General features: G+C 65.6%; 2 protein-coding genes across 6 annotated transcripts; both read right to left on the minus strand.

Annotated features, from left to right (window-relative positions):
• Positions 1 to 2,921: 2,921 nt before the first annotated feature.
• On the minus strand, positions 2,922 to 5,946 carry Nat8l (N-acetyltransferase 8 like). Its single transcript, XM_042671033.1, has 3 exons — positions 5,580 to 5,946; positions 5,041 to 5,205; positions 2,922 to 3,298 (listed from the first exon to the last, which is right to left on the minus strand). The coding sequence occupies exons 1-3, from the start codon at positions 5,944 to 5,946 to the stop codon at positions 2,931 to 2,933; spliced, it is 900 nt and encodes a 299-aa protein (XP_042526967.1). The 3' UTR covers positions 2,922 to 2,930.
• A 2,289-nt stretch (positions 5,947 to 8,235) lies between these two features.
• CUNH4orf48 (chromosome unknown C4orf48 homolog) lies at positions 8,236 to 19,639 on the minus strand. 5 transcript variants are annotated; one of them, XM_042670968.1, is made up of 5 exons: positions 19,149 to 19,165; positions 11,515 to 11,634; positions 9,636 to 9,798; positions 9,446 to 9,534; positions 8,236 to 8,332 (listed from the first exon to the last, which is right to left on the minus strand). In XM_042670968.1, exons 3-5 carry the CDS (start codon positions 9,772 to 9,774, stop codon positions 8,267 to 8,269), a joined length of 294 nt encoding a protein of 97 aa, XP_042526902.1. In that variant the 5' UTR covers positions 9,775 to 9,798; positions 11,515 to 11,634; positions 19,149 to 19,165; the 3' UTR covers positions 8,236 to 8,266. The 5 variants fall into 5 exon arrangements, with proteins under 5 accessions (XP_042526902.1, XP_042526900.1, XP_042526898.1 ...); XM_042670966.1 differs by lacking the exon at positions 19,149 to 19,165 and adding an exon at positions 12,548 to 12,565 and having other exon boundaries at positions 11,515 to 11,690; XM_042670964.1 differs by lacking the exon at positions 11,515 to 11,634 and having other exon boundaries at positions 19,149 to 19,639.
• Positions 19,640 to 21,572: the final 1,933 nt, after the last annotated feature.

Below are 21,572 nucleotides of genomic sequence, written 5' to 3' on the forward strand. Positions count from 1 at the left end.
CTGGGCAGGACACCAGGGCAGGGCAGGGCTGCCCTGGACTGCAGGGCCTTGACGCCTACACCTCCTCCCAGGGCCTGCTGTCAACCCTTTGGCCAGGCTGACCCTTCTCTCCATTGCTACCCAGCCCCCAGGGCGGGGGGAGGAAGACCGGGCATGGGGGTGGGAGCAGGAGCAGCATGGGAAAGCGGCTGTGATGGCCCCAGGGCCTCTCCTGGCCCTGCCAAGGGCCAGAGCACAGGGCCCCAGCACACATGGGCCAGTCAATCTCCAGTAGCATTCTCTTGGGCTGGTGGTCTGAAGCACAGAACGCCTGGGCAGAGAGAAGCCGCTGCACATCTCTGCACGACAGCCTCACCAAACACTGAAATTCTGGAACCCTTCCCACTCTCAAACAGTCTTCTAAACAGCCAGAAGGACTTGCGGAAGTCCTAGACCCTGCCTGGGGCAGGTCTCAGGCTGGCCTCATCAGGCTGAGTGTGAGTACTACCCACCAAGGCGGGTGGAGGCCCAAGGGGGGGGGTGGAGGGGGGACGATAAGCCATCCAACCCAGGGAAGTGGCTGCCAGGCCCCGGAGAAACCCACAGAGGTAGAAAGAACAGAATCTCTACAAACACGAAATTCATGTCAGTGCACGTGAGGCGGTAAGCACGCAGGCTGGATGAGCTGACCCACCCACCCGCGTGCCCCGGCCGTTAGCCAGGGGCTAAACCTCCCATAGCCATGCTGAGCCGCACGCTGGTCTGCAGAGGCCCACCTGGCATAGCTCAGGAACACCTGCCTTCCCCACCTGGCAGCAACAAAAGGGTGGCAGAAAATGCTCAGGGGTCCAGCAAGTGCTCCTCTACCTGCTGGGCCACATAGCTAGCAACATCTCCGTGGGCACACAGGTGCCAGGCCGAGAAGATCGCATCCCCCCACAACCCTCTGTGCCACCAGGACTGGGTTTCCTGTCCAGGAAGCACGGATGGGTCAGAAGCCCCATCCCCAGGAAGGCGCAGGGTCTGAAGACTGGAGGGGGGGGGGGGGGGGCGGCCACCCAACCAGCCCCACCTCCCACTTGGACCCGCCCAGCCTCCTGCCCCGGGGCAGCTAAGACCAGCCCCGAGCCAAAACCAAACAGAAAGAGGAAAAAGGCACGACTGTTTGTTTTCCATTTTGCTAAAACACTTTACGTCTGTCTGTATAATCCAGATTAACAAAATCTGAGAGCTGCAAGAAAATAGGGTGCCAATTTCTGTACAGTCTACAAAACTCCCATCCCCAAGCGGGGACCGGGTGCCACCAGGGAGAATGTACAGGGGAGCGGGGTCTGTACAGGGCTCTGCAAACAGCTAACAGCACAAAAGGCCCCTCCGGTGCTGGGCCCATCCCACCAATTTATTCCTGAAGCTCCTCTTTTTAACACGGCCTAGATGTCAAGGACCCAGCTCTGTAGCCTGCTCTTCCTGATGCAAACCCCCTCCCACAGAAAGAGCCTGGCAGGCCCTTATGCCCCCCCCCCCCGTCCCCAGAGCCAGGCCCAGGGCCCACTGGCCATTCGGGCACTGCCAGCCACCTGCCTCCTCTCCCAGTCCGTCACCTCGCACCCAGACTGGCCCCCACGGAGAGGCCAGTTACACGGCGCTGGGCAGGACCAACCCCACGGCCCTGTCCTGTTCCTCCCAAGGCTCTGAGACTCCCAGGCCCCCTCAGGCCTGGGGCTGGAAGGGTAACCTGGGGCCTCACAGGCCCAGTGGACACTTCGGAGGGAAAATGATGCTAAATCAAGGTCTCCCTCCACCCACCTGGCCACCCACCCCATCACACGGGGCCTGAGACAGTGCATGTGCTAGCACCACACAGAGGTGTGTCTGAAGATTCAAACTACCGTTTTGTCCCAAGAGTTAAAGTCATGCAGAGTGCTATTCTGTCTAAGTAACTTATTAGAAAATGGGTTGGTCTCAGGCTGGGATGAGCTGTGGCTTGCAGCAGCCTGGCTAATAAGATTCACAGGGCAGACCCCAGTGCCCAGCAGGAGGCAGGAGGGCCTCTGGCCAGCTGGGAGGGGCCACCTGGACTAGCAGGCCCTGGGGAGGGGCCCTCCCCATGGACCCTGCCATCCTGTGCAATGGGTTGCTATGGGAACCACACCTGGTGCCAAGTCAGAAGTATCAAGTCAGCCAAGCCCGGGGCGGGGGCAAGGGGCAGTGGGCAAAAGGAGGCAAAAATGAGATGATGTCAAAGCAAAGCAGGAATGGACAGAACCGGGGCAGCAGGGGCAGTGCAGGCCCCACCAAAGAGCAGGCAGGGTAGGCACAGGGCAGGCCCTCTAGAGGTGAGCTGAGGCTGGGCAAGGTGTACACCAGCCTTGGTTCCGGGTCCAGTCTGGGCAGGACGGCAGAGCAGGGGGGGGGGGCGGTGGCATGCGGCATGCTGCGGCCAGGCCACATCCTCAGCATGCACAGAGCAGAGTGGGGCCCGCGGCCAGCTCAGCTCCCACGGGGCAGTGACTGGCCAGCCCGGCAGGCCACACGTCCGAGGACCAATGGTGGTACCACAGCCTGGCTGTGCTCTGAAGCAGGGGTCCTGTGCGTGGGAGTAGGGCTAGGCCTCTTTGGGTGGAGGCAGGCCGGGCAGCTTGGTGGACAGTTTAGGTGGCCCACAGTGCCACTCTGCAAGGCAGTGGTGAGCCACCTGGACAGGCCAGGAAGGGTGCAGGGCCCCGGCAGTCCACACATTCCACCACCGTGGCGCAGGTGAGCAGCAGCCCTGGGACCCCCAGAACCAGCCGGCCAACCGCATGATGCTGGAGAAGGAAAACCCAACACAAACGCCAAGGTGAGCATCTCGAAGCAGGGCCTCGCCGGGCGGGCGGGCGGGCACAGGCAGACAGGGCGGACAGGGCGGCGGGCGGACGGGCGGTGGCGGGCGGGCAGGCGGGCGGTGGTGGTCACTCCTCGCGTAGCTGCAGGCGGTAGCGGTGGTAGCGAACCTGGAAGAAAAGGCGCTCGGCCAGCGAGAGGGTCATGCCAGGCAGCACGTAGTGGTCACTCGAGCCCATGTGTCTGAAGCCCAGGGACTCATACAGCTTGTGGGCGGCCACCTTCACAGCGGTGGTGCCCAGCACCACGGCAGAGTAGTTGTGCACCACGGCAAACTCCAGCACCTTCCGGCCCAGCGCCTTGGCGATGCCCTTGCCACGGAAGCGGGAGTCCACGGACATGCGGAGCAGCTCCACGGTGTTGTCCTCCTCGTGGGCCCGTGCGGCCACGATGCCCACCACATTGCCGTCGAGCACAGCCACCCAGAAACAGGAGCCTGCGAGGAGAGGGCAGCCGGGGTCAGCCGCTGCAGCCGACCACTGACCAAGGTATCTGAATGACGCCCCATCTGCCGGCCCTCACGGGGCACACCTCCCCCCAGGGAGCTACCTCCTCCTCTGGGGCCCCCAGCCAGGAAAGCCCAGCAAAGAACCTCCCTGCTGTCTCGGCCTGGACATACAGCTCCCCAGCTGCCTGCCAGGGCCCCTCCCCTAAGACCAGAAACCGTGCCACATCTCTGACCAAACGGGGAAGGCCACAGGCAGCCCCGGCCAAGGCTGCGCCACCCGGCCATGGCACTCCTCAGGATCCTCGCTGCGGGCTCAGGGGCCAGGGGATGCTTCCAAGTCCCTGCGGGCACTGGGGCCCCACAGGGAGTCTCTCCAGGGCAGAAGGGCACAGTCAACCTGTCTCGTGGGGGACAGGAGACAGGCTAGGCAGGGAGGGGAGGCCTGAAAAAGGAGGCCGTGAAGAAAATCTGCTATCCCTGGTGAGGAGGTCTAGAGGCTGAGGGCCAGGTGCACGCCCTGCCCTAGATCGCCACACACACCCGCTTCAAGGACCAAACTTCCCACACAGGCTCGCTCGGCTCCGGCTCCTCACCTCCCATCTTGCCTCCACCTAGGAGCCCAGGGGAGGGGTCCCCCACAGCCTGCTGGCTCTGTGAAGAAGTCTGTTATCTTCTTCAGGTGACTGAGAAGCACTGAAGACCCCAGACACTCACCCTCCACCAGCAGAGAGGAGAAGCGGCTGCCAGTCCCCCCCCCCCACCTGAGGGGAGTCCCTAGCCAGCCCCCTTCCTACCAGCCAGCCTCCCAGCTGGCCAGAGTTCAGCCTGCTCCCACCCCACATACAGAGGAAAACAGGAGCGAGGGCAGCGCCCGGCGCCCATGGCCTTGACATGCCCCCGCGTCTCCATTTTCGTGTGGTGCTCTCCCACACTTCCACCAAGCCTTGGTCGGCCCTGTCCTGCGTGTCTTCCCGCAGACGTCCCGGGAAGAACAAGCCAGGACTAATTCCCTTCACGGAGGGTCCTTGGGGATCTCCAGCCATCCTCTCTCCCCGAGCCCCCTCCCCTCCTGAGCAGAGCCTTGAGAAGCAAGGGAATCTCAGAGGCTGGGTCTGGGAGGCTGTGTTCAGGTTTGGGGAAAGGACAGGCTCCAAGTCCAGGGCTGATGCGGGAGCAGGGCTGATGCGGCAGCAGCGCAGCTAGCCGTGCCCTTGCCCTGCACCGACCCAGGGCCTGCAGGTGAGTCTACAGGCCGTCTTACTCTCCACGGCCCTAATGCCTCGACCTCGGGCTCCAAAGACCCAGCTTGGAACAGAGGATGAGGCTGGCTGCGCTAGAGCAGGTGCCAGGTGTCAGCCGTCCTGGACAAAACCCAGTGGCTCACGCCGGGGCCCAGAGACCAGGCAGGAAGGAGAGGCCGAAGATGAGGCCAGGCCCCCGCCACGGCGTCCCCTGCTCCCCACAGTCCCTCCGCCCCGCCCCGCAGGGCTCTCTGGGCTGACCTCCGGCACAGGAAGGGGGTCAAGGTGCGGTGCCAGGTAGGGCCTCGTCTTCTGCCCAGTGGGTGCCAGCAAAGGTCCCAATAGTGCGTGCAGCGCGGCCAGGCGGCTCTGACCAAACCAGAGCCGAGTGGACGCAGCCCACGGAGACCCCCGCCTTGAACGGGGGCGCCCCGCCGGCCGGCCCGGGGGCGCTGCGGGGCGGGGGCCGGGGGGAGGGCGCCGGCTCACCGGGAGGCTTCATGTAGTACTGCTCGATGTCGGCCATGTCGGTGTGCAGCGCGCACTCCAGGTACGCCAGGATCACCTTGCGGCTGTAGTAGTAGCGCAGCGCCAGCAGCCCGGCGGGCACCAGCCCGGCCAGCAGCAGGGAGCGGGTGGCGGCGAAGCACAGCACTGCGGGCGGGCGGGCGAGGAGCGCGGTGAGCGGCGGCGCGGCGCCGGCCCGGCCCGGGCGTCTCCCCCGCGGGCGGCAGCGCCCACCGACCCGAACTTCCCGCCCGCCCCACGCAGCCCTCCGCCCGGGCCCGAGCGAGCCCGGAGCCCGCCGAGCCCTCCGCAGCCCGGGCCCGCGGCGGGCGGGCGGCGCGGTCCCTGCCGCCCGCGGCCGGTGACCTTGGGGGGGTCGCCGGGCTCCCCCGCGGGGCGCGCTCCCTCCCCGGCGCCCCGTCACGCCGTCCCCGCGGCCCCGGCCCGCCCCCCCCGCGCCGCGGTTCCCACGCGCGGCCGCCCGGCCCCGGGCCCCCGGCGCGCGCGGGCGCGGCACTGACCGGCCAGCAGGGCGCAGAGCAGCTGCGCGCGCGGGCGCTGCCGCAGGCCGCGGAACGCCGTGTTGGGGATGCGCTCCAGGATGCCGTCGTAGAAGATGCGGCGCGCGGCCTCCTGCTCGGCGGCGCGGAACTCGCGGATGCACACGCCGCGCCCCGCCGGCGGCCCCGCGGGCCCCGCGCCGCCCCGGGGCTGCGGGCCCGGCGCGGGAGGCGGCGCGGCGGCCGGGGCCGGCGCGGCGGGCAGCGGGGGCCACCCGGCGCCGGCGGCGGCGCGCAGCGCGCCCCTCCCGGGCCCCGGCAGCGCCTCGCGCTCCTCCGCGGCCACGATCTTCGTCTCGCAGACCATGTCGGGAGGCCCGCAATGCATGCACCCGGCGGGCGGCGCGGCGCGGGGACGCGGGCCGGGGCGGCGGGCACGGCCCGGGCCCAGGGCAGGGGCGGCGGCGGCGGCGGTGGCGGCGGCGGCGGCGGCTCAGGGGCGCGGGGCGGAGGCGGCGGGCGGCCGGGGCGCGCGCAGGGAGCTGCGCCGCATTTTGGAGAAGTATTTATAATGCGGCGGCGCCGGTGCGGTCGCGGCGCCCGGGGTCCCGCAGGGTCCTAGCGTCCACTGCATTGGCTGCCGAGGGTCACCATGTGATCTCGGGGGCGGGAGCGCCGCCGCCCCCGCGCCGCCCGGCCGCACGCGCCAGCGCCGCGCGGGGGGCGGCCCGCCGGGGCCCGCGCGGGCGCGGGCGGGGGGCGCGACGGGGCGGCTCGGCCGGGTCCGGCTCCGAGCGGCTCCCGGGCCCACTCGGCGGGGCGCGGGCTGCGGACGCCCCCCGCCCCGCCCCGGCGCGGGCGCGGAAGCGGCTCCCGCTCCCGACCCTTTGTCTGCATGGGCGCCCGGCCGGGGCCCCGGGGAGGCCGCGCTCCCGGCCCGCGCCCCCGGGATCCGCGGCCGGAAGAGAAGGGGCCGCGCCCGCGGCGCTGCCCACGTCACCCGTGCCCCGCGCGCCCCGCAGCGATGCCCCCTCCTCCGGACCCCGGCCCCGGGTCCTCGCGGCCAGCGGACGCAGGGGCGCCGGGACTGGGGGACCCGTCCGGGCTGGACCCCGCCCGCCGCGGCCCGCGCATGCGCCCCGGGGCCTCGGTGCAGGTGCAGCGGGCCCGTGGTCCCGCCATCCCGACATGCAGACGCAGTGGGCGGGCGCGGGGCACGGGTGTCCGCTCGCGGCGTCTGCGACTCCCCCACGGCCCGAGCAGCGCCCCACGCGCGCGGGGGGAATGTGGGGGCGAGGGGAGTCTGCCCGGGGGGGTGCGGACGGCGGGGCGCGCGGGGCGCCCAGCAGCGAGGCTAGGGGCGCAGGGAGGGGAGCGAGTCCTCCCCTCGGGCCCGGGGACCCCGCGGGGCGGCCGCCCCCGCCGGGCTGCAGGCGACCCCTCTGCCCGCACCGCCGGCCCGGGGCCTGGGCGCCCCCCAGGGACCAGCCCGGCCCGCGCCCGCCCCGGTTTCCTCGACGGCCGGACGCCCTCTGCCGGCGGCCTCCGCCTCCCGCGGCCCCCGAGTCCCGCTCGCCCCGGGGCAGCTGCGGTCGGGTGCGGGGCACCGCGGTGCGGCCGGGGGAGGTGCCTCGGCCTGGCCCGCGCGCTTCCCACGGGCTCCCACGCCCGTCCCGCCCTCCCGGGGTCCTGAGGCCGCGGGCGCGGAGGTCAGGCCCGGCTCGGCCTCGGATCGCCGCCCGCCGCGTGCGGTGGGCATCTGCCTCAGTCCGCGCGCCGGGCCCAGCCCAGCGTGGACACCGGGGGCCCGGCCGCTTCGGACTTTTCCGTGGAAACTTGGATTTCACTTCCCAAGACACTCAGCAAATACGGGGCTGGAGCCGGGCTCACGCGGAGGCTGGCGCCGGAGGATCGCGTTCAAAGCCAGATGGGGTAGGGAGAGGCTGGGAGACTCATCGCCAATGAGCCAGGAAACCGGAAGTGGAGCTGCGGCTCGAGGTGGTGGGGTGCGGAAGCTCGGGGGCAGGGCCCAGGCTGAGTTCAAGCCCCACCAAGGACAAGGGTCGTGCCCGGGGCTGAGCGAATCCGCACGTCCGCCGGGGCAGTCAGGGCTCCCCATCCTGGAAGAACCTTCGTCACCACTGCCTGCCCCCAGCCCTGCCCGCCAGCCCCCCACCGTGGAGAGAAGCCCTGGAGACTCAACTTGGGACTCGGGAGAGTCCGGCCAGTTCTACACTCCCTGGCTTCCAGTCAGGGCAGCCCAGGAGCAGGACACCACGGCCCCACTGTACACCACCACACACCACACAGCAGTCCCCGGGGCACCCCGTGCCCGTAGGTCCGTGAGGGTGGCTGGACATACAGTGTCCACTCTTGGCCTCAGTGCTTCTTTGGGACGGCTGCTGAAGGCCCGCCCCCCCCTGCAACAGCTAGGAGAACCAAGGTCCAGAGAGGGGCTCCACCAAAGACTCCTGGGGGGCGCAGGGGGCTCCACCAAAGACTCCTGGGGGCGCGGGGGGGGGGGGGGGGCCTCCACCAAAGACTCCTGGGGGCGCGGGGGGGGGCTCCACCAAACACTCCTGGGGGCGCGGGGGGGGGGGGGGGGGGGCTCCACCAAAGACTCCTGGGGGCTCGGGGGCAGGGGCAGAGCAGGAGGCAGGACACAGGCATGCCGGCAGGTGTTTATTGACAGTGAACCGGACTGGTCCTCAGCGCCCAGCAGGCCAGCAGGCACAAAGCGCCCTGCGCTCAGCCTGGAGCAGGAGGGTCTCCGTCTGCAAAGCAAAAGAAGGCTGTGAGGGTGGGGAACGGCCCCGCTGTCCACCCCGGGCCTGCAGCTGGCTTCTCCACCCACCGTGCACAGCCTGCTGGCATGACCACTCCACCTTTCAACCTCACTGCCTTGATTTCCCCAGAGCAACCCCTGTCCGCCCCATTCCTAACCACCACTAACTCCCAGCTTCTTGCAGCTCCCATCTGCTCAGGGCCCCCTCAAGCCCTGCAATGGCCGGGGCAGAGTGGGGGCTGCTCTTCCCTAGGCCCCATTCCAGACCCATTCCCGACTGTGGGGGCGGGGCCAGGCCCTCACACTTGAGCCGGGGACACTGGCTCCTGGGAGACCTCTCCCCTTGCAGGATTCTCTTCCAGGAAAGAGGCGATACCCTTGTGGGAAACAACATGCTAGGCCAAAGGCATCTGTGGTCATCTGGTTTAGGGGTTCTGGCGGACAAACGGGTCCCTCCCAGCGCCTCCCCACGAGGCCTGTCACGCCTTACTCCAGCCCCGCCTTCTTTTTGCCTCAGTTTCCTTTCAGACTCTGGACTGGGTCCCTACCTGGGGGTCCTGCACGGGGCTGCCCGCCCCTGGAGGACCAGATCTGCTATGCAACTTTCAGGACCACGCAGGAGCTAAACTTGAGCCACAGGGATGGGCCAGACTTGAACCCACTGACTGGGCCAGGCCCAAACCCATAGACTGGGCTGGGGCAGTCCCCTGGCTGTCCCCTTGGCTGACCCTGGCCATCCCCCAGGCTGACCCCTGCCTGTCCCCCAGGCTGACCCTGGCCATCCCCCCGGCTGACCCCTGCTTGTTCCCCTGGCTGTCCCCCAGGCTGACCCCTGCTTGTTCCCCTGGCTGTCTCCTTGGCTGACCTCTGGCTGTCCCCCTGGCTGACCCCTGCCTGTTCCCCAGGCTGACCCTGGCCATCTCCCAGGCTGACCCCTGCCTGTCCCCCAGGCTGACCCTGGCCATCTCCCAGGCTGACCCCTGCCTGTCCCCCAGGCTGACCCTGGCCATCTCCCAGGCTGACCCCTGCCTGTCCCCCAGGCTGCCTCCTTGGCTGACCTCTGGCTGTCCCCCTGGCTGACCCCGAAGGATGCGGCTCTCACCCGCGCGTCCAGACTGTAGGCCGTCTTGCGAAGGTCCTGCAGAGCGCGCTGCATGAACTCGAACGCGTGGCAGTCCACGCACGGGCGGCCTGCGGGGACGCAACAAGCATCACGCGACCTCCCCGCGCCCCGGGGACCGCAGGGCCGGTCCTCTGGAGCAGATCCCGGCCCGCCCTCCACCGGCACCTACTCTGCGCGGGGACGGCGCTCCCGGCGGCGGCGGCGGGCTCCGCGCGGGCGCCCAGCAGCGCCAGGCTCAGCACGAGCAGCAGCAGCAGCGGCGGCGGCGGCGGCGGCAGCCGGGAGCGGCTCGCGGGCGGGGGCGCCATGGCCGAGGAGGAGGCGGGGCCGCCCTGCGGCGAGTGCGGGGTCAGCCGCGGGCCGGGGCGTCGGCCCGGGCCACCGACGCCGGGCTGGGCCCCGCCCGGCCCGCGGACCCCGGCCCCACCCACCCGCCGGCCCCGGATCCCCTCCCGAGCCCGGGCTCCGGCCCCACCCACCCACCGCGGCCCCGGATCCCCTCCCGAGCCCGGGCCCTGGCTCCCCTCGCGGGCCCCGGCCCCGGCCCCGAGCCCGGCTCCCTTCCCGGGCCCGCGGACCCCGGCCCCACCCACCCACCGCGGCCCCGGATCCTCTCCCGGAGCCCGGGCCCCGGCCCCACCCACCCACCGCGGCCCCGCCCACCCCGGCCCGCGGTCCCCCGCGCCGCTTCAGCGCCCGGGGTTCGATGCCCGGCCCGCACACAGCCCGGCCCGCGACCTCACCCCGCCGCACCCCGGCTTCGAGAACCCACCGGCCCGCCCCGCCCTTACCGCGGTTCAGACGCCGCGACCAGCAGCGCCCGCGCCTCGAGACGACGCGCGGGGCCGCAGCGCACGCGCACGCGCGGGCCGACCCCGCCCGGGCCGGACGTCGTCGTCATGGAAACCCGGGGGCCGCGCGCGCCGTGCCCGCAGACGCCACCGCGCGGGGCCCCCCCGCACCCCGCCCCGGGGCTGCGGCGCAGACAAAGGCGGCCCGGCCGCCGAGCCCGCGCCTCCCGGGAGCCGGCGGGACGAACCGAGGGGCCGCAGCGGCCGGGTTCGTCCCTGGGACTCGGGGCGCCCGCAGATCCGCTCCCGACGCGGGGCCGGCTGCGCTGAGACCGCGCGGGGAGGGAGCGCAGGGCCCCCCCGCCCCGGTCCCGCGGCGGCTGTGGTCGCGGGGCCCGTGGGATGGAGCCGCTCTCGGATTCTCCGGTGAACCGCGACCGCGGGGAAGCTGCCACGCCTGGATGCGGGGGGTCACGGCCGGGTGACCGGCCAGGGGGGGCCGCAGCCCGCACCCCACGCCGCACGGCCCCGCCCCCTCCTCCCACCCCCCTCCCCGCACCTCGCCCCGCCCCGCGGCCGCCCGCACCGCGCCAGCCCAGCGAGTCCTCGTCTCAGTGAGCAGGGTCGTGAGCTGGGTGCGGTGGCGAGCCGCAGCCCCAGCTGTGCGGGAGACTGCGGTGAGGAGATTTGAGGTTCTGAGGCCAATCTAAGGGGCGAGGGGAGAGAGAGAGAGACAGAGACCAAGAGAGAGCGAGCAGAGAGCGCGAGCGCGGGACCCTGCTGGAGAAGAAGAACGCAGAGCCGCGGTTCGGGCGCGGCAGCCTCCGCCCTCACCTCGGTGCTGCTGAGCAGCCCCGCCCCCCGCGAGGCCCCGCCCAGGGACGCGCCCACTCCGCCCGGGCAGCCCCGCCCCCGCGAGGCTCCGCCCAGGGACGCGCCCTCTCCGCCCGGGCAGCCCCACCTCCCGAGAGGCCCCGCCCAGGGGCGCGCCCACTCCGCCCGAGCAGCCCCGCCTCCCGCGAGGCCCCGCCTCCCGAGAGGGCCCGCCTCCCGCGAGGCCCCGCCTCCCGCGAGGCCCCGCCTCCCGCGAGGCCCCGCCCAGGGACGCGCCCACTCCGCCCGGGCAGCCCCGCTTCCGCGAGGCCCCGCCCAGGGATCCGGGCAGTCCCGCCCCAGCGAGGCTCCGCCCTCGCCACGCCCACTCCGCGCGGCCCCGGCCCGGGCCCCGCCCTCGGGACGCCTCCGTCGGTCACCCACCGTCTTTCTGCTCGACCTGCAGCCGCCCCCCGCTGTCGGACGGACGAGAGCCGGTGGTTCGTGCCTGTCGTCCTAGCCGCTCAGAGGGCTGGGAGCGGGGGACCGCGGTTCGGAGCCAGTCTAGGCAGGAGAGTCCGGAGACTCTTACATCCAACAGGCTGGAAGTGGCGCTGTGGCTGAAGCGGTAGAGCGCTCGCCCCGAGCGGCGGAGCGAGGCCCGCCGCCGACCAGAGAGAGAGCAGCACCGGCCGGGAGGGCCACGGCCCGAGCCCCGGGCCTGGCCGGCGGCTGCGGGCCCGAGCCGGCGGAGAGCCCGGGGGGAGGAGCCGCCGCCGCCACGCCGCCCCCCCGCCGTTCCCCCCGCCGCCGCCACGCCGCCCCCCCCGCCGTTCCCCCCCCGCCGCCGTCCCCCCACCGCTGTCCCCGCCCCCCCGTCCTCCCCCCGCCCCGCCGTCTCCCCCACGCCGCCGCCACGCCGCCCCCCCCGCCGTTCCCCCCGCCCCGCCGTCTCCCCCACGCCGCCGCCACGCCGCCCCCCCGCCACGCCGCCCCCCCCCGCCGTTCCCCCCGCCCCGCCGTCTCCCCCACGCCGCCGCCACGCCGCCCCCCCCGCCGTTCCCCCCCCGCCGCCGTCCCCGCCCCGCCGTCTCCCCCACGCCGCCGCCCCGCCGTCCCCCGCCACGCCGCCCCCCCCCGCCGTTCCCCCCCCCCGGCCGCCGCCCCCCCGCCGTTCCCCCCCCGCCGCCGTCCCCGCCCCGCCGTCCCCCCCACCGCCGTCCCCGCCCCCCCGTCCTCCCCCCGCCCCGCCGTCTCCCCCACGCCGCCGCCACGCCGCCCCCCCGCCGTCCCCCGCCACGCCGCCCCCCCCCCGCCGTTCCCCCCGCCCCGCCGTCTCCCCCACGCCGCCGCCACGCCGCCCCCCCGCTGTTCCCCCCCCCCCCCGGCCGCCGCCCCCCCGCCGTTCCCCCCGCCCCGCCGCCGCCGTGCCCCGCCCGCCCCGCCGTGAGAGCCACCCCCAAAGCCATGCACGCACATGCACTGTCAGGAAGGACGTCCAGCTGCCCGGTGCCTAGGAAGAGGCTCGCAGAACCCTCGGCCCCCTTGCTGCTGCCGGCGCTACAGAAGCTGCCTGGGAGCCCGTGGCAGCCAGGGAGAGGCAGCCTGGTGGCCACGGAGGCCCAATCCCAAACAATAACCCACACGAGAGGGGCTGAGGCGGTGACAAGGCGTAGCGAAGCTGTGTAGCAAACTTGAGGTCTTGAATTCAAACACCCCCCCAAAACGGGGAGGGTTGGCTAATTCTTGGTACCATGCCACACAGGGGCCTGCAGTCAGAGGAAGGCCCGGCCGGGCGCTGCCAGGGCCCAGGGCCCCTCCCCACGGCAGGTGTGGCCCACACCAGTTGTTTTCTGGCCAGATCCAGCAAGCCCGTAGCCGGCTCTGCACCTGAACAATGCACAGCTCCCTGAGGAAGCATCTGCAGGGTCTCAGCCGGCCCCGCCCTCAGCAAGGCTTCGGGGAGCCCCACTGCTCTACTCTGCAACCTCTGTGTTCCTGTGAATTGTAATGTGTGATCTGCAAAGGAGCATTACTAGTTAAGATTGGATAAAAAACTGATCGCTGACGGCTCATGGTTATCAAGTCAAAGTAGTAGTACTTGATGAATTAAGGCTAATGAAAATGCACTTTATAAATTGATTCCCATACTGGGAGTTAAACCCAAGGCCTTGCACATGACAGGCAGGCACCTCACCACCTAAGCTACACCATTAACCCGTGTGTGTGCCAGTCCTAGTGCTTGGTCTGTGGGCCTGGGCCCTGTCCCTCAGCTCTTCAGCTCAAGGCAAGTGCTTTACCACTTGAGCCACGGCATCATTTCCAGTTGTCTGGTGGTTCATTAGAGATAAGATCTCACAGACTTTCCTGCCTTGGATGGCTTTGATACAGGATCCTCAGATCTCAGCCTCCTGAGTAGCGGGGCTTACAGGCCTGGCTTGCGTTTCATCTTCCTGCAGTCTTGTTAACTCACTGTGGAGTGTGGGTCAGCCCGCTCTTCAGGCAGGACCTGCCTCATCAGGATTCCTCCTCAGAAATTCCCCCGGTTTACCCTCCCCACACCTGTCCCCCTGGAGGGCCAGAGAGATCCGCTGGACCTCAGGCCTCACAGGCTGGGCTTGAGCCCCTGCCATGGTTACCTGCGCACACTGCCGCTCTAGCTCACAGCCTGTGGCTTCACCCAGAACGGCCACCAAACCAGCAGCCACGCTGGGAAACTGGTACTTTTTCAGAGAGGGTGATTTATTTTTATTTATTATAAAGATGGTATATAGAGGGAGTTACCGTGACGTAAGTCATGTGCATTTCATTGTGGACGATGCCACCCCTTCCTCCACTCTTTCCCCCTGTCCCACCCACAGCTGTGTACAGTTCATTTTCCACATGATGTCCAGTGAGTCAACTTTTATTCTGTCGGTCATGGGGCTTGAACTCTGGACCTGGGCACTGTCCCTGTGCTCTTCAGCTCAAGGCCAGTGCTCTACCACTTGAGCCACAGTGCCACTTCCGGACCCAAAAAAAAATCATATATTTATTTAAATTTATTTTTGTCGGTCGTGGGGCCTGAACTCTGGGCCTGGGCACTGTCCCTCAGCTCTTCAGCTCAAGGCTAGTGCTCTAGCACTTGAGCCACAGCGCCACTTCCGGCTTTTTTTCTTTTTGCTTATGTGGTACCGAGGAATCGAACCCAGGTCCTCAGGCATGCAAGGCAAGTGCTCTACCACTGAGCCACCTTCCTAGCCCAATACATTTTTATTTTGAACAGTCACATGGAGACTATAAAGACAGTCATTGTACTTGATTAGTTGGTGAATTTTTTTGCCTTCTTTCATGATCTCCTCAGTCTTTTTTCCAATGGATATAAGGTTTCCTACAAAACACAGTACACTTGTCTGGGAAGAGATAGTACATTAGGTTACGTTACAATTACAAATGTGGTGGCATCCATGCAACAAGTGTGTTAGGGCTGGGCACTGGTGGCTCATGCCTGTCATCCTAACTACACAGGAGGCTGAGATCTGAGGACTGTGGTTCAGAGCTAGCTTCAGCAGGAAAGTCTGTAACAGTCTTTTATTTCCAAATAGCTACCAAGAAGCCAGAAATTGAGCTACTCAAAATGGTAGAGTATTAGCCATAAGCAAAAGCTCAGGGACAGCACCCAGGCCCTGAGTTCAAGCTGCAGGACCAGCGCGCACACATAAAACCTTTTTCAAAAATGAGTACAGAAATAGTCACTGCTTGCCATTGGGAGCCGATGGCCTAGACCTGTAATCCTAGCTACTCCAGAGGCTGAGATCTTAGGATCATGGTTCAAAGCCAGCCTGGGCAGGAACATCCATGAGACTCTTATCTCCAATAAACCACCAGAAAACTAGAAATGGTGCTGTGGCTCAAGTGGTAGAGTGCTTGCCTTGAGCTGAAGAGCAGAGGAACAGAGCTCAGGCCCAGAGTTCAAGCCCCATAACTGACAAAAAAAAAAAGGCAGGCAGGGAAAGAAGGAAGGAAGGAAGGAAGGTAAGGAGGGAAGGAGGGCGGGAGGAAGGGAGGGAAAGAGAAAGGAAGTAAGGAAGGAGAGGGAGGGAGGGGGGGAGAGGGGGGAGAGGGAAAGAGAGGGAGAGGGAGGGAAGGAGGGAGGGAGAGAGAGAGAGGGAAAGAGGGAGAGGGAGGGAGGGAGGGAGAGAGGGAGAGAGAGAGAGAGAGAGAGAGAGAGAGAGAGAGAGAGGAAAGCAATAGTCACTGCTGACAAAGATAATGAACGTCATTCAAAACCTAAAAAAAAAAAAAGAAGCCGAAGACCAGGTGGCTGAACAAGGAGCAGCAGCAGCTGCTGCAGGTGCAGATAAAACGTCAGCAAAGGTCCCGGGCCTGGAGCAAGAGGGAGAGGCACACTGCACACAGGGGCCCTGGGGAGTCCAGATGAGAGGCTGCCAGCCTTCCTGTGGTGAGCCCGCCCCTCTCACCACTGACTTATGTGCATTCCCTTTGCGTTCTAAATGGGAACCCACTGTTGGCTAATTCCTTCTTCTAGACATGTCTCATTTTGGTTTAGCCAAATGTGTACCACAATTTTCCTGAAAACCTAAAACTGGATTCCAAGACAGGCGATGGTGGTTCACACCTGTAACCTCAGCAACTCGGAAGCAGACAGGAGAATCCACTCAAGGTTAGCCCACACAAAAGTTAGTGAAACCTTATCTTAAAAAGGGGCTGGGAAGGCGGCTCAGTGGTAGAGTGCTTGCCTCACATGCACAAGGCCCTGAGTTCGATTCCTCAGCACCACATAAGCAGAAAAAGCTCGAAGTGGTGCTGTGGCTCAAGTGGTAGAGTGCTAGCCTTGAGCATAGAGAGGCTCAAGGACAGAGCCTGGGCCCTGAGTTTAAGGCCCAGGACTGGCAATAATAATTTAAAAAAAAAAAAAAAAAAAAGGCTGGCGTGGTGGCACATGCCTGAGGTTCAGCTGGAAGAGGGTTTACTGAGAGACCACTGCCAGCCACGCAAGACAGAGGCACGGGGCGCAGGAGAGCTTGTGACAGAGGAAGAGAGTGTACAGGGGCGACTGCCTGTGTGTGTCCACACAGACACAGAGGTGGCCTCAGAGCCTGGGGACCTCCCACTTACACCCCCTCCCATGCTAGCTGCAAGGACTTCCCTTCTGGGTGCATGGGGAGAGCAGCAAGGGAAGGGGCCATTTCTCCCAGGTGGACTCAACATCAATTACTTGAGAAAAATCATAAATTGAGCCCAGATTGGGCAAGGTTAGCTGAATATCATATCTGAGGAAGACAAACTAAAAGGAAAAAGAAAATGGCTGGGACGTGGCTCAAGTGGTAAAGTACCTGCCTAACAAGCTTGAGGCCCTATGGTCAATCCTTAGTCTAGGGGGTGGGAGAGGATAATAGTAATTAAAAAAAAAAATGGTTTTAAGGATCTAAAACCCAAGACTTAGAAAGCCACAAACCATTACCTTCCATATCTTGGAGCTGGGCGCTGGTGTCTCACACCTATAATCCCAGCTGCCCAGGAGGCTGAGATATGAGAAGGGCTCGAAGCCAGCCCTGGCAGAAAGTCCATGAGACTCACCTCCAATTAACCCCAAAAAGGCAGAAATGGGGCTGTGACTTAATTGGCAGAATGCCAGCTGTGATTGAAAAGCTAATGGATAACACCCAGGCCCTGAGTTCAAGTCTCAATATTGACAAAAAAAATCATTGGGGACTGGAGGTATGACCCAGTTGGTAAAATGTCCTCTGTGTGCAAACAAGCAGAATGAAAGGGAGAGAGTGAGAAAAGTGAGGGGGGGGGAGAGAGAGGGAGAGAGAAAGAGAGAAAGGAGGGGGAGAGGAGGGGAGGGGGACAAAGAGAGGGGGAGAGATGGATCTAATCCAAGCTATTCAGCAGCTATTTGAAGGTTGCAGTTGGGAGCCAGCCCAGGTTCTCCAATGAACCAAGGAGCTGGAGGTGGAAAAGCCCGAAGACTACCAGATCCTGCGTGTCGGGGTCCACCTGCAGCAAGTCTGTTTGCTGGCTAAGTGCACGGATGGTGCTGGACTTCCCTGCCTGGGAGGCTCTGCCCTCGGCCCTGGGATCGCGGCACCCGGCCTGCTCGCGCGTCCGTGACGGGGTCTCTCTACCAGGCAGGCTGGGCCCCACCGGTCCTCTCAGCCCCGCCTCCCCACGAAAGGAAAAGCTTCCTCTCTTCCGGGCCGGTGTCCAGCGGCTGCAGGCCGCCAGGCCTTCCTAGGACGCGGCCGGAACCCCGGCGGGGCGCCAAAAGGTGGGGGGCCTCAAAACCCGCGTGCGGGCGTCCGGCGCCGGGGTTCGCGCCGAGACCCCCGGCGGCCGCGCCCCGGCCCGGGGCCCGCGGCCCGAGCGCCGGGCCCGAGCGCAGGCCGGGGCGACGTGAAGCCAGGGAGCTGCGACTGCGCGGGGCGGACGGCCGCAAGTGGCTGTGGCGCAGGCGGAGCCGAGGAGCGCGCGGACAGCGCCCGGGCCCCGGCCCAAGGCCCACGGCCGGCAAAAGTGTAACAGGAGACGAGGAGGACGAAACGCCGGCCCCGCGGGGCCGGGGGCGCGGGCCGCGGGGCCGGGGGCGCGGGCGGCCGGGCCGCGGGGCCGGGCCGGGGCGCGAAGCACGAGGGCGCGACCGCGGCTCGGCGTGACGCCATCCCCGGGCGCCGGGCGCGGGCGCCGGCGTGACGCGGTACGGAGGCCGGCGCGCGCGTCCGCCGCCCTCCCTCGCTCCGGCCCGCGCCCGCTCGCTCGCTCGCTCCGGCTCCCGGGCGTCGTCGCCGGGCTGCAGCGCGAAGGCGCGGCCCGCGCCGGCCCCCGCCGGCCGCGCACGCTCGCCGCCCGAGGCCCCGCCCCGCGCCGCGGCGCCGCCATGTCGGGGGCGCTCGCCGGGGCCGCGGCCGCCTCCTAAGATGCCGGCTGGCGCGCGCGGCCGCCCCCAAGATGGCGTCCATGCGGGGAGAGCGACACCGGGCTGTGGCTGCACAACAAGCTCGGCGCCACCGACGAGCTGTGGGCGCCGCCCAGCATCGCGTCCCTGCTCACGGCCGCCGTCATCGACAACATCCGCCTCTGCTTCCACCGCCTCTCCTCGGCCGTGAAGCTCAAGCTGCTGCTCGGGACGCTGCACCTCCCGCGCCGCACGGTGGACGAGGTGAGGGGCCGGGCCCCGCCGCGCTCCCCCACCTCCCCGCTCCCCCACCTCCCCGCTCCCCCACCTCCCCGCTCCCCCACCTCCCCGCTCCCCCACCTCCCCGCTCCCCCACCTCCCCGCTCCCCCACCTCCCCGCTCCCCCACCTCCCCGCTCCCCCACCTCCCCGCTCCCCCACCCCGGGCCCCGCCGCGCTCCCCCACCTCCCCGCTCCCCCACCTCCCCGCTCCCCCACCTCCCCGCTCCCCCACCTCCCCGCTCCCCCACCTCCCCGCTCCCCCACCTCCCCGCTCCCCCACCTCCCCGCTCCCCCACCTCCCCGCTCCCCCACCTCCCCGCTCCCCCACCTCCCCGCTCCCCCACCCCGGGCCCCGCCGCGCTCCCCCACCTCCCCGCTCCCCCACCTCCCCGGGCCCGGCCCCCGCCGCGCTCCCCCCCTCCCCCCCGCCTCTCCCCAGCCGGCCGACCCGTCCCCTGCGCGGTGGGCTGCCGGCCCTCGACCCGTCCCCTGCGCGGTGGGCCTGCCGGCCCTCGACCCGTCCCCTGCGCGGTGGGCTGCCGGCCCTCGACCCGTCCCCTGCGCGGTGGGCCTGCCGGCCCTCTGCCGCGGCGGCGGCCGACTCCGCTCGGTCGCCTTGGCCGTGCCCAGTGCACGGGAGTCGGGCAGCCGCCCCTCGCCGCCGCGGCGGAGGGGGAACAGGCCCCACTGGCTCTGTTCCCGGCGGAGCGTCCTGACCGCTCTGGGGTGCGGGGACCTCAGACCCGCAGCGACAGGGGCGAAGCCTCCTCCGCGTCCGGGCACAGAGCGCCGGGTCCCTTGAGCACGTACCTCCCGGGCGGCCGGTAGTGAGCCACGGCACGCACACGGGACTGCGTGTGTGTTCCACTTAGCAAATACCAATAGCAGAGTGGCCATACCTTTAGCCCCGTGCAGGTAAGCAGGGCACCCCTACCCACAGCCACAGGCCCGTGCGCCAGCAGCCGCGTTGCGTCCCCTGTGGGTATGGACTTTAGATGCATTCCTAACCAGCGTAGTCTGGTTTCGCCTAGTTTGAATACAGTAGATGTGTCAAGTTTGTGTGTATTCTGTGTGCAGTGTGTGTCACTTCATTGCTGTGGAATTCCATGCTCATCCTACACCACGCTGCCCATTCTATTCTAGGGAGAGAGTTTCTACCTAGTTTCTTTTTTCTTTGTGAAAAAATGCTCATACTAGCATTATTATATGCTCATACATATTTCTCTAAGAATGAGATTGCTGGTACTGGTATTTTTCAAAGTAGTTGTATTAAATAGTATTCCTCAGCAAAATGTCTGTCTAGTGGATGTATAATATTACTAGGTGATCTTAATTTGTGTCTGCCTTGATCAAACATTTTTATTTGCTTTCTCTGGTGGGATATCTGTTCAAAGCTCTTTTTCTGATTGTATTTTAAAATATGTATGTATATATATATATATATTGTCAATTGTGGGTCTTGAACTCTGGGCCTGGGCACTGTCCTTCAGCTCAAGGCTAGTGCTCTACCACTTGAGCTACAACACCACTTCCGGTTTCCTGGTGGTTTATTGAAGATAATCTCATGGAGGAGTTGGGAAGGTGGCTCAGTGGTAGAGCACTTGCCTTGCATGCCTGAGGCCCTAAGTTCTATTCCTCAGCATCACATAAGCAGAAAAAGCTGGAAGTGGTGCTGTGGCTCAAGTGGTAGAGCACTAGCCTTGTGCTGAAGAGCTGAGGGACAGTGCCCAGGCCCAGAGTTCAGGGCCCCCCAACAAAACAAAAAAAGAATCTCATGGGCTTTCCTGCCCAGACTGGCTTTGAACCGTGATCCTCAGATCTCAGCCTCCTGAGTAGCTAGGATTACAGGTGTGAGCCACTGGCGCCTGGCTTGCATCCCACTTTTTGATTCTTTTTTTTTTTGGGTCCGGTCGTGGGGCCTGAACTCTGGGCCTGGGCGCTGTCCCTCAGCTCTTCAGCTCAAGGATAGCGCTCTACCACTTGAGCCACAGTGCCACTTCCGGCTTTTTTCTTTTTGCTTATGTGGTGCTGAGGAATCGAACCCAGGGCCTCATGCATGCAAGGCAAGCACTCTACCACTAAGCCACCTTCCCAGCCCCTGCATCCCACTTTTTATTCATTGAGATGGAGTCTAGTGAACTCTTGTTCAGGTTAAATCATGACCCTGTGATCTCTGCTTTCCATGTGACTAGTCTTACAGGTATGAGCTACTGGACCTATTTTTCCTTTTCTTGATCTGTTTCACCAGATAGTTACCAATTTTATAACTTCTCAAGGGACTTCTTACTTTCTTTTTTTTTTCAGTTGTGGGGCCTGAACTCTGGCCTTAGGTGCTGTCCCTCAGATCTTCAGTTCAAGACTAGTGCTCTACCACTTGAGCCACAGCACCACTTCCAGCTTTTTCTGCTTATGTGGTGCTGAGGAATCGAACCCAGGGCCTTGTGCATGTGAGGCAAGCTCTCTACCACTGAGCCACCTTCCCAGCCCTTGTTTTAATAATTGTTGCACTAATTTTCTTATTTATTTTTTTCCTAAGCGCTTGAAATGGATGTCAGCCTCATTTGTCGGCCTTTTTGCATATAAAGCTACAGATTTTCTTGCAATTAAAGCTTTTAGCTGCATCTGACAAGCGTTTGGGTGTGCCCATGTGTATGCTCACACTCACTTAGCTCTCTTGTTCATGGCTAGTGCTCTACCTGAGCCACACTGGCAGTTGCAACTTTTTGATGGTTAGAGATGCGTCTTTGGATTTGTCTGCCCAAGCTGGCTTTGAACCATAGTCCTCAGATCTCAGCCTGCTGAGTACACAGGCATGAGCCACTGTGCTCAGTTTTGATGCAGTGTGCTCATAATCGTTTCAGTTTTTTCTAGTTTCTCTGATAATTTCTTCAGCAATACTTGTGTGATTTAGAAATGCTTCTTAAGTTTTACGCCTCTTGAGGGGAGAGGTCTGGGGCATGTTTTTGTTAGTGATTTTCAGACAATGTGGCCCAAGTTACTTCAGTTACTTGATGGGAAAATACCTGGCAGGTGTGATCACAAGTTTTAAGATCCCGTGCTCAGTTACACGTGTCAGTTAGGTAAAGTATGCCGAGTTACACTGTACAGGTTCTGTTCACACGCATTTTTTCCTCAGTTAGTGAGGGAATATTTGGTTGCTGCGGTGTGGTGACGTGGACTTGTTTCTTCCTTTTTGCAGTGCCCTAGGCCTTGTGCGTGAAGCTCACTCTCTGATGAGCTTCAGCCCTGCTGTGGCTTGTGCAGAAGTCATTAGGGGTGTTCTTTTGTTTCTTGAGTGCTCTGTAGGCAGATAGGTCATTGGT

Source organism: Dipodomys spectabilis, unplaced genomic scaffold (genome assembly GCF_019054845.1).
Source record: "Dipodomys spectabilis isolate Male_0828 unplaced genomic scaffold, ASM1905484v1 ptg000594l, whole genome shotgun sequence".
Classification (NCBI taxonomy): Eukaryota; Metazoa; Chordata; class Mammalia; order Rodentia; family Heteromyidae; genus Dipodomys; species Dipodomys spectabilis.